The sequence below is a fragment of the Adiantum capillus-veneris genome, chromosome 28 (genome assembly GCF_014529385.1).
Source record: "Adiantum capillus-veneris isolate H3 chromosome 28, ASM1452938v2, whole genome shotgun sequence".
Classification (NCBI taxonomy): Eukaryota; Viridiplantae; Streptophyta; class Polypodiopsida; order Polypodiales; family Pteridaceae; genus Adiantum; species Adiantum capillus-veneris.
This window is the reverse complement of record NC_140958.1, coordinates 105,003,664-105,019,022: the sequence shown is the minus strand read 5'-3', so window position 1 is coordinate 105,019,022 and position 15,359 is coordinate 105,003,664. Positions and strand designations below refer to the sequence as shown.

The 15,359-nt window shown below is 44.0% G+C and overlaps 1 protein-coding gene across 1 annotated transcript in view; it reads right to left on the bottom strand.

The window, feature by feature from the left end:
• LOC147421016 (alpha/beta-Hydrolases superfamily protein) overlaps positions 1-13,956 on the bottom strand; it is a 47,714-nt gene extending 33,758 nt beyond the window's left edge. The window contains exons 1-4 of the mRNA XM_086505211.1: positions 12,944-13,956; positions 11,620-12,831; positions 10,510-11,520; positions 10,376-10,417 (exon numbers count right to left, since the gene is read on the bottom strand). Coding sequence (XP_086361337.1) covers positions 10,376-10,417; positions 10,510-11,520; positions 11,620-12,831; positions 12,944-13,861 — 3,183 coding nt within the window. The 5' untranslated portion in view covers positions 13,862-13,956. The remainder of the gene's footprint in view (positions 1-10,375; positions 10,418-10,509; positions 11,521-11,619; positions 12,832-12,943) is intronic.
• Positions 13,957-15,359: the final 1,403 nt, after the last annotated feature.

The window sequence follows — 15,359 nt, the reverse complement described above, 5'->3', positions numbered from 1 at the left end:
CAGAAACCGCAAATATTCTGTTGAATCCATGAATCCCAAATCTTGGGTTCTTTATGACTTATGCCCTATAAGACACAGCGATGATGCGCGATGAAGTAAGGGTGGGAGTGGCTAATAAGTCCGGGTTGGAGGGCGAAGATACCTCGAATAAAATTCCAATAGCTCTGTCTGCTCTTTTGTGGGACCGGTATGCTTTCAGAAAAGCACACGCCTGATGCTCTGATACCACTGTCACAAGACGGACACCACGTGCCAATAGAAAAGAACAACCTGAACAGACTTTTAGCACTTCATTAACAATTGAACTGAGAGAGAGAGAGAGAGAGAGAGACAACACGCGACACGGAGTGGCGGAATTCCACCCCAGAGAGTATTGGCCCCAAACCTTGGCGCCTCTTTTGGTATTTCTTTATTTTGCATCAACATAGTACAAGCCGATACTCGAGACTCTGCACCTTCGCCAAGAAGCATGCTAGAGAATGAGCCCTAACCTCATATTTAAAGGCCCTTGGCCTAAAAGCAATTACAGTGAAAAGCCTTCAAACTCAACAGCATCTGGTCCAAAAGCAAAGCCACGGAAATCCGTACAGCATTCAACGCAAAAAGCGGAAATCGGTACAACCTTCCACGTTATCATGTCAACGCAATTTTTGAAAATTTGCCACGTCATCAGTTTGTGTGTGTGTGCGGGTCCTGCTTTATTTTAATTCTTTATGTCACTTGGGGCCCCATCGAACGGGGTCCCCATAAGTTGGTAGGACCTCTTCTTCTGTTACTTGTTCTTCGTAGGGTTTAGGCCCCTTGGCCGACATCTGCAAGTTGGCTCCCTTCTTCAGGGCTTTGACACGTCAGCAATTTGTGACAGGGTGTCACGAGCCAACGAAAAAGAACAAACTGAACAAGTTTAAGCATTTCAAATAACAATTAAACTGAAAGAGATGCACAACGTACGAGACACGAAGTGGCGGAGTTCCACCCTTACGAGAGCTGGCGTCCCTATCGGTATTTCTTTATATTGCTTCACCGAAGTACAACTTGTCAGAAAGTGAAGACGTGGCATGCCCAACAAGAAGAGAAATGGTTGAGTGGACAAGAGAAACTGAAGAACAAAGCCTAGAAGAACTTATGAGCACCGACTGAGGAGCCTCTCCTTAAAAATCCCAAAGCTTGTTTGAACTCTGAGGAGGATTTTTGTAAAATGAGTTGACATGCTGCCAATGCCACGTGGCAGGCTGTATGAATTTCCACATATTGCGCTGAATGATTTTAGTGCTAGCTTTTGGGAGTAGATGCTTTTAAGGAAGTTCTTTTGGGGGCTCTGCTTTTAGGCATCTCATGTAGATTTAGAAGAGTCCTTGGGCCTCTCACTCTGCAGAGCATCTGGACACAGAGTATGAGAGCAAAGGACCCTCGCAAGTTGTACTGTTGCGACTCGTAATAATAAAGAAATACAGAAAGGGGCGCCAATCTTTGGGGCCAGTGCATCTGGGCGGGGAACTCCCCCGTGCCTCTAGTAAAGTTCAATGATTTTGCAATTTCTCTTTGTGTGTTGCTATTGATTTCTCCCGTGGAGTGTCCAAGCCTGTAACAGTGGTATCAGAGCTCAGAAAGATTCTTCTTCTGCGGAGGATCCGATCCCTTCTGCAACACGAGTTCTCGAGGAGAATCTGACAAAGCACTCAAGATTTTGTTTGTCAAGGAATCTTCGTGTCCCTGCCCCGGACCTAATAGCTACTTCCACCCTTAGTTCATCACGCATCAGGCGCGCTCCCGTCTTCATCGTTGTCTTAGGGGCATAAGCCATAAAGAACCCAAGACCACACATGGGTTCTCGCGGAGAATCTTACAGAGATAACACATCTCAAGGGGGAGGCTAAGAAAAGTTGAAACCCGACGCGAGAACTAAAGAAAAGAATGAAGAATTGGGCAAATTTTCGACGGGAAACTTTGCAAGAGGAGAGTACAAACGTCAACTGCAGGTTGACAAGTGTGTGAAAAGACTGATCAAGTACTCCAGAGACCCGAAATTTGCGAAACACCTGAAGACTTACCCAATGGAGGAGATACCCAATGGATGAGATTCGCTCGAGATGGCGAGAGGCCATTGATTCTCCTCCCAAGCAGGGAAGAAAGCTGAAAGGACATACGCGTGCAGAAAGGAGGAAACTATACTCACAGAAAGAGCTCGATAGAGCTCTTGACAAAAAGATGAACCAGATAATGAAAGGCTTGAAGCACTCTCAGAAGAAGAGAAATTGGTGGATTTCCCTAATTATATAGGCTAGAAGTCAACACCAAGGAGTTCAAGAAAGGGGGTCAGGCCGTCGGGTTTGAGACGTCTTTGGGCTACCAGGACACCCATCGAGCCCTTGAGTTTCTACATCAGTTTGACGTCGCCTTCGGTTCTCGGAACCCTCCAAGGTGTGAAGGGCGGCATCTTGCTAGAAAGGAAATGCACAAACATGGTGGTCTACTCTGTTGTTACGCAGAGAAGCACCTACGACTTGGGTAAAATTCATTAAAAAATTCACGTCAACTTGAATATCACACGTATATGAAAGAGATGTTATCACAGCTAGGCATCATTTGACCATGACTAAGAAAGATACATTAGATGACTACCCCCAGAGGTTTTGGGATACTTATTTGCCAATGTGTTGGTTTTGGAAGATTACTTTGAGGGACCAGATTGAGTAGTTTTGCTATGGTTTGCCAAAAGAGATTTGAGAGTATTGTCTAGAGCAGAAATCTGACTCTATCCAGAGAATTATGGGACATGCTAAGCAAGGATTCGGAATGCATGCCGGCTCATTGACTGATCCTACGAATAGGATAGTATCGACCTCAACAGGGCAAGAGTCTTTCAGAGAAGAGAATGAATCGCAGGAAAAGGATAACATATCATCATAGGATTCCGAGGCAGTAAGAGAATCAAATGGTAGTGCATTCGAAGGTTCCGACGAACTAAGGGAACCAGGTGCAAGTACATCAGAGAATTTCAAAGAAGAACAGGTATCAAATGATAGTGCGTCTCAGGGTTTCAACGATTGAGACTGACGTGCCAGTGGACTGGAGGCTAGAGACGCTACCCACAGGTCTCAGGGCACAAGGAAAGAAAGGAAAGGAAATAAGCTGGTAGATTAGAGAATTCCATCGATCCAAATTGAGGTGCCAAGGACAAGGAGGTCAGCAGGGCTACCAATAGGTCACAGGGCACAAGAAAAGAATAGAAAGGTAGGCTACCAACAGGTCACAGGGCACAAGAAAAGAACAGAAAGATAAGCTAGGTCCACCGGATGATTTGGTCAAGGTACTTTTTGGCCCTCGATGCAAGTGGATGGAGGAGAACCTCGCAAATTCTCTTCAAAGAGAGCTATACCTTGAAGCTTTTGGGCTATTAGCAATGTCTATGCCAAACGCTGCCAATGAATCAGCAGGTTGAATCTGGTGCGGTGCGGTGCGGTGCGGACTACACAAGAGGGGAGCCACTCCACTCCTTTGTCACAGACTCACAGATTGCCTAGATTGAATAGAGTCACTAATTTGTCGTTGAGATTTTAGGGTACTGACGGGCTGACAGTATTTTGCGGAATGACTTTATGAACTCTATGCACTGAATTGGAAATTTCCTTGATTGAATTTAAAACATGTGCTCTTTCATGTGTATTGTTAGAGACATGTAGAGAAAGATGAAATGTCTGCGGCATTTTGTAAACTTAGTGCATCTAGACGTCTGTTAGAGATCAGCGAGATCTAGATGTGATGGCTAAGTGAACTGAATGTGAATTTAATGAGATTCTAGTACATCAAGATGTCTATCTGGATGAGATGATTGGATATTGTTGTGAATGCATCAAAAGTTCCAGAAGGATGAGATGGTTGCACAATGATCTAGATGCATCAAGAGTTCTGGACGGAATGAGATGGCTAGATTGAATGATTGAAAACACGGTGTTCAGTGTGAACTAAGTGTCCGATTTTGTGAACTGCATGCTATGTGGATGTACTGTCTTGTGGGGATGGTCATGAGCATGGTTTGCTTGATTGAAATGTTAAATGAAAGGATATGAATATGATAGTAACACGATTTAGTAGATCAAGACATCCGTTGTCACAAGACGGGCACCACGTGCCAATAGAAAAGAACAAACTGAACAAACTTTTAGCACTTCAATAAAAACAGAACTGAGAGAGAGAGAGAGAGAGAGACGACACGCGACACGGAGTGACGGAATTCCACCCCAGAGAGTATTGGCCCCAAACCTTGGCGCCCCTTTCGATATTTCTTTATATTACATCAACACAATACAAGCCGATACTCCAGACTCTGCACCTTCTCCAAGAAGCATGCCAAAGAATGAGCCCTAACCTCATATTTAAAGGCCCTAGGCTCCAAAAGCAGTTTATAGTAAAAAGCCTTCAAACTCAAAAGCATCTGGTCCAAAAGCAAAGCCAAAAAGCTGCCACTGAAATTTACGAAAATCCGTACAGCCTGCCACGTCATCAGCCTGCGCAACACGCGGAATTCCGTATAGCTTGCCACGTCATCATGCCAGCGCAATTTTTGGAAATCTGCCGCAAGTCTCTTTTGTGTGTGTGTGAGAGTCCTGCTTTATTTTAATCCTTTATGTCACTTGGGGCCCCATCGGACGGTGTCCCCATAAGTTGGTAGGACTTCTTCTTCTGTTACTTGTTCTTCTTAGGGTTTAGGCCCCTCGGCCGGCATCTGCAAGTCGGCTCCCTTCTTCAGGGCTTTGACACGTCAGCAATTTGTGACATCTCGCCTTCTTGAAAGAGAGTAATCGTCCGCGATTACAGCATATCTGCAAAACAACTCAAGTTAGCTTAAAAAAATTCACGAGGGTCATTCTAAGGGACAATCAGTTTGCTCTTTTAATTGAGGAGTTAGCTTCTCCTTTCGGCTCTTTTGATCAAGGAGTTAGCTTCTCCTTTCGCCCAGATCGGAACTCTCGATATTCCGGCGTAGTAAAATTAACCATCACACCCAGACCGTACTGATCTTCCACGGGTGTCTTGATGCACTAAAATTACATATCCAGGCACTCTCATCCAATTAGGAATATTCAATGGTTGGCACATCACAATGCAACACAAATGCTCACATATGCATGTTACAAGACATAGAAACATAAAGCCGCCGATGAGCGCTCCTCCCGCATAACCTAACAAGGTCCGAGCAGGGAGATATTCAACGACTCCCTCATCACTCTCCCCGCATAACCTAAAAAGGTCCGGGCCGGGAAATATAGAGCCCTTTTACAACCAAACGCCCCCCCAGACCGCAGCCTGCGTCATTTGGAGGTGCTAAGAGTAACCACTGATCAGACTTCTTAATACTCCTCCCGCATAACCATCCAGGTCCGGGCTGGGAGTCACAACAATACTCCCCCCATAAATAACCACAAGGGTCCGGGCCATGAGTAAAAAAAAACAGCACTTTTCAATCATTCAATACTCCCCCCGCAAATAACCACAAGGGTCCGAGCCATGAGTATGAACAAGCATTCTCAAACATGATTTCTCACTACTTCACCCGGGAGTAAAATCACCAATCATTGAAACCAGTATTAAAACCAAAGTCAAACAATTCAAATACGCACCAAAACAGGTGCAAAACAGATACCATCCATTTCAAACAAATTTTTGACAGGATCACCAAACAAGTTCTAAAACAGATTTCAAACTTAAAAAGCAATCTCGACATCAGCCGAGCTCGAAAAGTCGACTTACTTTCCATCCTGAAACCTGCACCAAAAATTAGGGTTAGGTTCCTTCCATGAGGTCGTAGGCGAGCACAGCATGGTCCATCAGCTCTTGGATAGAGAGTGTTTTCTTTGGCGGCGATGGTAGTCCCAAGATAGCAATCACACTGGATCTCCAAGGTCATCTGCTCGTGAAGAGACATCTACTAGGAGATGTCGAGAAATTTCTAGTTATAATCTGCTAGGGTTTCCATGGCAAGCATTTCAAGATACCCCACTCTGCCAGACATTGCACTCAGAAGAAAGATGTCAGAAACCATATAACTTTGGGCAATTTTTTTTTTCTTTTTTCTGAAAGCTTGCCAAGTCCTTGGAAGTGTGCGGCTTGGTAGCTATAGACATCTGTATGGTACTGTCACTAAGAAAAACAGCAGCTCGAAACAAATCTTGGATCCTTCTCTTGCAAGTGATCTTAATGGCTTATGTCCTATAAGACATGAGCGGTGAAGACGGGAGCGCGCTCGATGCGCGATGAAGTAAGGGTGGGAGCGGCTAATAAGTCCGGGTTAGGGGACGAAGATACCTCAAATAAATTCCACAAGGGACCGGTATGCTTTCAGAACAGCACATGCTTGATGCTCTGATATCAATGTCACAAGACAGGCACCATGTGCCAATAGAAAAGAACAGACCGAACAGACTTTTAGCACTTCAATAAAAACAGAACTGAGAGAGAGAGAGAGAGAGAGAGAGAGAGAGAGAGAGACGACACGCGACATGGAGTGGCGAAATTCCACCCCAGAGAGTATTGGCCCCAAACCTTGGCGCCCCTTTCGATGTTTCTTTATATTGCATCAACACAGTACAAGCCGATACTCCAGACTCTGCACCTTCTCCAGGAAGCATGCCAGAGAATGAGCCCTAACCTCATATTTAAAGGCCCTAGGCCCCAAAAGCAGTTTACAGTAAAAAGCCTTCAAACTCAAAAGCATCTGGTCCAAAAGCAAAGCCAAATAGCTGCCAACGTAATTTACGAAAATCCGTACAGCCTACCACGTCATCAGCTAGTGCAAAACGTGGAATTCCGTACAGCTTGCCACGTCATCATGCAAGCGCAATTTTTGAAATTCTGCCGCAAGTCTCTTTTGTGTGTGTGTGAGAGTCCTGCTTTATTTTAATCCTTTATGTCACTTGGGGCCCCATTGGATGGGATCCCCATAAGTTGGTAGAACTTCTTCTTTTGTTACTTGTTCTTCTTAGGGTTTAGGCCCCTCGGCCAGCATTTGCAAGTCGGCTCCCTTCTTCAAGGCTTTGACACGTCAACAATTTGTGACATCCATGAAAAGATCAACGTGGTCTGGATGTGATTGCTAAATGGTTACAATGATCAGGATTTGTATCTGAGACCCTTGATCGATACTGATGTCTTTGTAGAAGTGTTGGAATGGTGGAGTCTAGTGCATGAGTACATACAGTCGGTGTCTACTGAAGAGAGTTTATGTCCTTTGGTTGTTTTTGCAGGTGTAAATTGTAATTGATGGCGATTACAATTCCTTCAAGAGAAGGCTCCCGAGACATCTCGTATGCGTCGTTTAAAGGTTTTCTAGCGTACAACGAAACACGCCCCAGATATCCCGTCGAAGTCGTTTCAAGTTTTTCAAGCATACATTGCTTTCCAAGAACCGAGTTACGTTCCGAGTTTTTGAGACTTCACAGGTAATGCTTTTCATGTCTTGATCTATGAGTGTTTGTTTGCAGGTGCACCTCCTCTGCACGAGGAAGTAGGAGCAGAGGAAGGCATGAGCCTCTACAGGAGAAAAGCGCTCTATGGAAACAGAGTCAGATCAGACCAAGGGTTCCAGACTAGGTCTCGGGATTAGATCCACAAATTAGACTAGGTCTCGGGATTAGATCCACAGATTTGAGAGTGATAGACTCTCGAGTTGGAATCTAGGAGTAGAGATTCCCGAGAAGGGACTTCGTGTCCAGGGTAGCATAGTTGATGCTAAGATCTCTCCGGAAGAATAGAGTCGGAATAGAGCTTTAGAGATACCATGCCATGGGTCTGGAAAGTTCCAAAGGTGAGAAACTTGGTCTTCGAGGATTCTGGGTAAGGAACAGAGGTTCTTAGGAATAGGGTTTTGCCCTGAGAATAGGAAGCTGAGGCTTCCGAGTACCATCAAGTCTGATCTAGAACTGATGTGGTAATACGTTCGGTTAAAGTGCTTGAATAAAGACTTCTCCCCAACAATAAAAATACTCATACAAGGCAATACTCTCTCTCTCTCTCTCTCTCTCTCTCTCTCTCTCTCTCTCTCTCTCTCTCTCTCTCAGCCGTTTTTTGACCTAGTAGACAACAGTTCACTCATTTGACCATAACTTGCTCATCCGAACTCCGATTTAGGTAATCTATAGCCTCAATCGAAGAGCACGAAGCCCTCTACGCATTGATGTAAAGACAGAATTTTTCTGTGTAATGGAAGGCTTTGCTGTAACAGCATCTCAGAACTGAAAAAACTGTCAAAACTTTGCGTTTTTGTTGCCGACTTGAAGGCAATGTCAGACAAAACTCGCAAGGGTGGAAAAGCCACACTCACCATGGAGAATGATGCAAAATCTCCAAGGAATTTGGATGCTAATCTAACCACATCATCTACAACAACGGAAGCAATGATCATGGCGTACTTGATCTCGTTACAAGAAACCGTCAACAAACAAGGTGAAGAGTTGTGCGCACTTGCAATGGAGAATGGTACTTTAAGAGTTCTCGTTGTGGAGAATGAGCACCTCAAGAAGGTTCTTGAAATACAAACAACACGCTTGATGCATCTTGAGAATGAAGTTCAAGAATGTAAACGCTCTCTTGTTGACATGAATGTATTGAAAGAGCGCTTGAGCAAAGTTGAGAGTGATCATGTATTGAAAGAGGAAACAATAGATACAATACGACATGATATATGTGAGATGAGAAATGCATCCAAATCATGGGCTGATATATGTAAGGATAATGTGGTTTCTACATCTCCTATCACGCAAGCCGTTGTCCAAGCAAAGAATGTAGAGAATGTGGACACTCAAGAATTGCACGAACGACAAAAACGCTCAAAGAACATCGTCATTCGTGGAATCAAGGAGGAAAGCATGGAAACACCCCAATCTCTTGCAGTTGCTATTGAAGAGTTTTTTGCTACACACTTTGGCATGTCAGGAATCATGGCTTATGGTGCACATCGAGTTGGAAAACAAGGAGTCCCTCGCTCCGGAGAAAGACCTATTGTATGTACCATGGCTGATGAGGTAAAGAGAAAGATCATCCTTGACAATGATTGGATCTACCTCAAAGGAACAGGTTGTAATGTATATGAGGAAAGAAGCAAGAAGGTTAAGGTATCACCTCAAGAAGAAAAGCCACTTAAGGAGGATGCAAGTCCACCCAACAAATAGGGACACGTGATCTATGAGACCAACTCACGCTTGCGAATAAGCTTTTGGAATTGTAACGGGTATCCATGGAATGCGGGAATTGGCATTGATGAGCTTACCAATGACTCCGATGTGATACTTCTTGTCGAAACATGGGAGCATGATGCGCAACGAATTCTTGGATTTGATAAATACGATGTGCATTCTTTGATGTGGGCCAAAAATGCAAAGCAACGAAGAGGCCAAGGAGGCCCAAAAAGGGTTTGAAAGATGTTTCCATTGTCAAAGAAGATAAGTATAAACGCTACTTATGGCTGAAAATCAGCTCACCAAATGGTCAAGTCATGTTTGTGGCCGGTTGCTACATTCCTCACTATGACTCCAACTTTTATGCTTGCTTAAATATGGATAGAGATCAGTCCTTTGTTGAACTAGAGGAAGACATTGCTCATTACAAGGATCAAGGTGAAGTCATTGTTTTTGGAAACATGAATGCTCACACAAATATGTTACAACACGACACACAACAAGTAGACATGCCGCATGTCTCAAGAAGAATGGATGACTCACATATGTAAAATCGAAGTTCTAATGATGCAAAAGAAGTGGATCACTATGGAAAGTCACTTCTACATATGTGCAATAGTACCGGAATGCTCATTGCAAATGGTGTATCTCTATGGCAAGGCACCAATGACTTTACACGTAGAAAGCACAACGGTGCTAGCGTGATTGACTATATGTTGTTCTCGGAAGCCACTCTAGAATGCATACAAAGCTTTACACTTGGTGAATGGAATCCGGAATCGGATCATAGGATGTTATGTATTGACCTCAAGTGTGATAAACGGCCCGAGCATGTAGCCTCCAATCATTATGTGAATCATTTGTACCTACGTCTAGACCTCAAACGAGCACTTATATATGCTGATATTGTGGACCAAATGTTAAGCATGATAGAGCATCAAGAGAGCCCAACATTAGAATGCAAGTGGAAAGTTTTCAAAGAAATAATTTTCTCTTGTGCGAAGGAATGCTTTTCGGTGAAACACATGTCTTGCAAAAGGTCTAAGAAGGGTAGCACCAAGAAGAAATGGTTTGACATGAACATTGCTACCTTAATTAAAAGCTTAGTTTCCTACACAAGTCAACAAATCTCAACTGAGCATCTTTACAATCCTCTTCTGTAAAACACAAAAGGGGAGAAACAGGAATGTCATAAAGTGCACCTGCAAGGGGAGTGTGGCACCCGACCATTGAGAAAGATTGGTCTGCAAAGTAATGAGAAGCAGTTAACATCGTTTACTACATGCATGCTGGCCCGCTCTCTTTCATTGACGTAACAGAAAGCACATAATAAGACCTTGTACTTCACAGTTAACACTCGGCAAGTAGGAATATCGCGAGAAAGCCATTCTTTGGGCCAACATGTCCCCTCTCTCCCTGAATCAACATCAATTTTCTCCACCAAGCCAGCCTTGCTAGTTGAAGAAGTCTTATCATCTGATATACGCCAAGTTTTGAAAGGGCCACCACATAGTCCATGCACAAAAACGACGTCCATCTGAAAGTCAGGACGATTCTTACTCCCTGCAATAGATAAGTTGCTTCCTGGTGCACTTCCAACTTGCTGCCCATCTGAGTCTCTCCAAAGGGGTGAATCTGTGTTAATGATGAAGATCCTATCTTCATAATGGGGCTGTTCCTTTACAAGTCCCTTGCTGAAAGTCTTTTGTCCTCCCCTATTTGTGCATGCTTCCATATTCAGAAGTGTTGCCCGGGCATAGCTGCATGTCTTCAAATCACTGCAGCTAGAAAGCAGATTATCAGCACAGGTCTCTAACCAACTGCACCAAGAGCCATCCTCCTCTATGGCAGCCGCTGCAGATGGTTCAAACGACAAGATAGATACCATTCGAGCAGCATGTTTTCGAAGTTGGGCAGCATAAGACTCTTTGGACACATAACCAGTTTCCCCGTTTGCTTTATGATTTTCAACTAAACCTGACAATTTTGCCGAACCCAACAATTTCTCATAATCGTCTTTAATGGTGAATCTTTTTAAGAGCTGCAGGCCCCCCATCTCAATGATTCTTTGCTGACATCCTTTGTCCTCTGCTGACAGTTCTATTAAAGCCTTCATAGCCTTCAGGGTACTTTCCACAGTATTTGCGGGAGTAAGCCTCCCCTTGTCTTTCTTAGTCACTTTCCCAACGATGTTAAAGAGAAGCAATCTATTGAGATCTCCCCAGTCCGACTCAGGAAGATCAGAGGCCCCTTTTTCTACAGCAGATCCTTGGATCTCTCCAATAGACAAAAAAACTGCTTTCGCAAGCTCATTGGCTGCTTGTAAGGCCAGCTGACTTGATTGCCCCTACAAGCCAAGTATGAATGCCAATGAATAACCTCAACAAGGAGAAAAGTACTTGCCACTTCATACCCAAATTTACAAGAAAAACCCAACACTCATTACCTGAATAAGAGCTTTCGATTTGGCACTCTTAGAAACCTGAGCATCCCCCCGTGCCGGATCAGTAACATAACCATTCACTGTTCCCAGAATAACCATGGCTAGCCAGGCTTGAGAAAGAGATATACCAGTAGGACCCAGTTCATCAAGCACATGGGCAAGAATTTTCGACGCTGTAAGACGAGCTGAATCGTCTAATTTGGAATTGAAAAGCCAACCAAGTAAAATGCTAGACCATTTCTTTCCCTCTTCAGATGATAAACCTGAACCACGGATACTCAGCAATTCAAGTACTTCAGAAATCGCTTTCTGCAACTTTTCACTTTGGGCAGTCTGCTTTGCAATGTCTCGCAGGAACTTCAGACTGTTCTTGGCTGCAAGTTCCCGTGCTTGATCATTCTTCCGAATACAAGCGTAAAAAGAATGTAGTGCCGTCAAGGAAAGTTGTATATCCTCCACCATTGATGCTTGCTTTGCTGCTTCCAGAAGAGCACCACTCCACGAAACAGCAGCCTGTTCACAAAACCCATTCTCCAAGACCATGCGTGCAGCAATGGCACCATGCCACTTGACCGTGCGCTCAGGCGCCCTCACACATGCAAAAATAGCATCACCATCCTTATCGAGCCTGGCTATTTTTCCACAATTAGTGCTCGATGCTTGTGCCCAACTTGCTACGGCCCAAGCAGCCAGTGGCACAGCCACATGATTACCATGCAAGTCATCCCAAAGCCCATGACTAACAGTTTCTTGTTTCCTTTCTGCAATCTCCCTTGAACCTGTTGAACCAGTTGCTATCAAGTCTGGCCCTAGGTTTAATTGCCACTCTTTCGCTGGAGTTAACCGCTTGCCTCCCAGACCAGATAGAAGGCCCCAAAAAAACCCAGGCAAGCTAACTAATTGGTTTTGAGCTCCCATAACACTTGATTCACCTGACCTACTCCATACAATCTCCTGATCTACACGAATATCTTGTCCCTTGCCTCCATTGTCACTGCTGCTTTCATCACTAGCTTCATCCAAGCACAAACTTCCCTCTCGAAGAACCTTTAAAGCTGCCGAAATATCTGAGACATCTGCCAACCCCGAAAGCTTTGGTTGAATGCCACCTTTTTTCTCGACCTCACAGCTAGAAGTTATAATGTCCATCAAAGCCGCTACCAGCATGCTTCTGCCTCTGGTCCTCTCATCATTTCCAAGAAAGATGCCCAACTCCTGTATTGTCAACCAAAATATAAGAGCAAAAGAGTAACAGAGTTTGTGTGTGTGCGTGTGTGTGTGTGTGTGTAAGCATTAAGTTATGTACTTAAATTTGTAAATTTCAGACCTTTGCACTCTTGTTGGGTTGAATTGAAGCCGCGAACAATAGCAAGTGTGACAAAGCATTGGGTCTTCCAAGCACCACCTCACTCGTAACATCATCTGACAAAAATTGAGAGAGCGCTCGACCAGCTTCAGCCTGAACCAGTTGATACTTCTGCTCTCCATGTCCTACAGCTTCTAACAGCCAGTCTATAACGGAACCATTGCCTGCTTGAATCAAAGCCCTTCGTCTTGAATGACTGGAGGCCGCCAAATCTGCCAGCAGTGAGATAACCCTCAATCTCCATCTCAGAGCCAATTCGTTTGCATAATCTTCACCCTTCGTAAAGAGAACAGCATTTACACACCGTGCCAAAACAGTCATTGCTGTTGCTGCTTCAGAAACTTTATCCAGAAAGTTCCATAATGATATGCAAATGGTATCATAGGCAGAGGTGACTCTTCTCCATGAGTCCGTGGCCAAAACATGTGCCTCAGAAATTGTAGTATTAAGGTCAAAGTCATGCAGAACTGTAGGACTTTCGTTGGCTTTTGCAAACACAAAAGCTGCGGACAAAAGTAGTGCTGCAGCAGTAGACCCACCGAGCCAGCCATAGAAGCTTTTCCTGGTGTGATCAGTAAGCAGAACGAGGGATCGATCCTCAAGGGCTGAGGTTTCTTTCGTCACATCACATGCTTCTTTCGTCACATAACATGCATGGCCAGGAACAATGGAATCGTGAACGATGAACCCTGTTTTCAAGCTTCTGCTGGCAAAGAAGGGAGGAGGGGGATAAAATTTTCGTATTCCGATCGACCCGGAGTTGCCTTCAAAGCAGGAAGAATGGACCTTAATCTGTGTGTATAGTCTTCTTGTACAGAAGAACCTCGTAGACGACCTCAAAGACGGAAGCTTCGCTGTTCTGATGAACAGCCCAAACATCTCATTCCAACACCTCTTTCTACCTAGCGCTTGTCCATAAAGCGCCCTCTTGGGATTTTATACTACCTCATCCTCTGTTTGTCGCTAAATGCATGAAAGTGCGGCCCGTCTATCCACCCAAATCCCAATAGAGATCAACGGTGGGCAAGGAGAATGATTTAAGAATCTAAGGAATAATTAAAGAATCTTCTTTCTCTTGCGAAGATAAAGACGTCATCCAGGTGGGGCACTTGTATTCAAGCTCACCTTTGAATGTTGGACCAATGCCTTACCGTTAAGCTATTCCCTGTCAGTTACATAAATGAAACATATAAAGCAAACCTTGGGTTTTGACCTTTTTGTGGATCACAAAGGGATCACACCCCGTGTGTTGCTCACATGGCAATCACGTTGTGATTATACCGAGATCACATCACAAGATGATCACAACCATGCACATTCGTGATTTGACAGCATAGATGAATGTCGCCGGTGCCTTTTGATTGGGACAATTGATCCCCATTTGGGGAGTCCGTGTCAATTAGTCTTGAGGCACCACTAGAATATCTAGAGACTAGACCCAACTTTGATTAGCTATCCCAAACTTGCTCCAAATCATCATTGTTTAGAAGGGTTTCACAGGTCGCACAGTAGGATTAAGTTGTCAACATCAATCTTGGCAATGCGTTCTTTGTTCTGCTTTCTCATGGCTCGAGCAGAACAAAGAACGCATTGCCAAGATTGAGAACTCATTTTGTAACTCTGCCAAAATTCGCACCTGTGTGAAGTTTCATATACTAGTTGCTAGAGTTTCAAGGTTATTGCAATTCGCCACATCAAAGAGAGAGGGAGAGAGAGAGAGAGAGAGAGAGAGAGAGAGAGAGAGAGACTATATTTAACATCTCTAAGGGTCGGGTCTCTCTAAGCCGCTAATGTATTAGCGGTTTTAAGGTTAAAATGGTAATATTATGGTCACTCTAAAGTTGAGGAAGAGAGTGAACTATTTTGATTTATACAAAACTTGACAAAAATACGATCGTGGACCTTGAAAGTAGGATGGGACAATTTTTGTTTTGAAGAGTTGAAATATGGTACCTAGAAACTAACATAGATGGTGAGGCCGATTGGAAATCGAGTTGCAAGAATGCACACGAAGATGGAAAAGATGAAGGAAAGTGTTAGGACAAGGGTGGCATGGCTGGCTAGGCATGCAAGTCAAGGGGTCTCCTAAAGGTAATCCAAGAGGCTATAAGAGGACTATGGTTCGATGCAGAAAGGCATGTGATAGTCCTTATCCTCACAAGAATCTTAAGAGTACACAACACACGAAGTACTATTCATAAGTGTGCTAATATAAGATAAGGCTTGCATGTAGAAGGTGAGAACTGGTTCTAGGAATCCCTTGCATGAGGGTTTACTTGAACAAATTACCTGTTGGAGTTATCGACAGTTGTGTGATTATGCGACTAATTAGACCCCATTAGACACCTATAAATAGGACACGTTAATCCTATTTGGG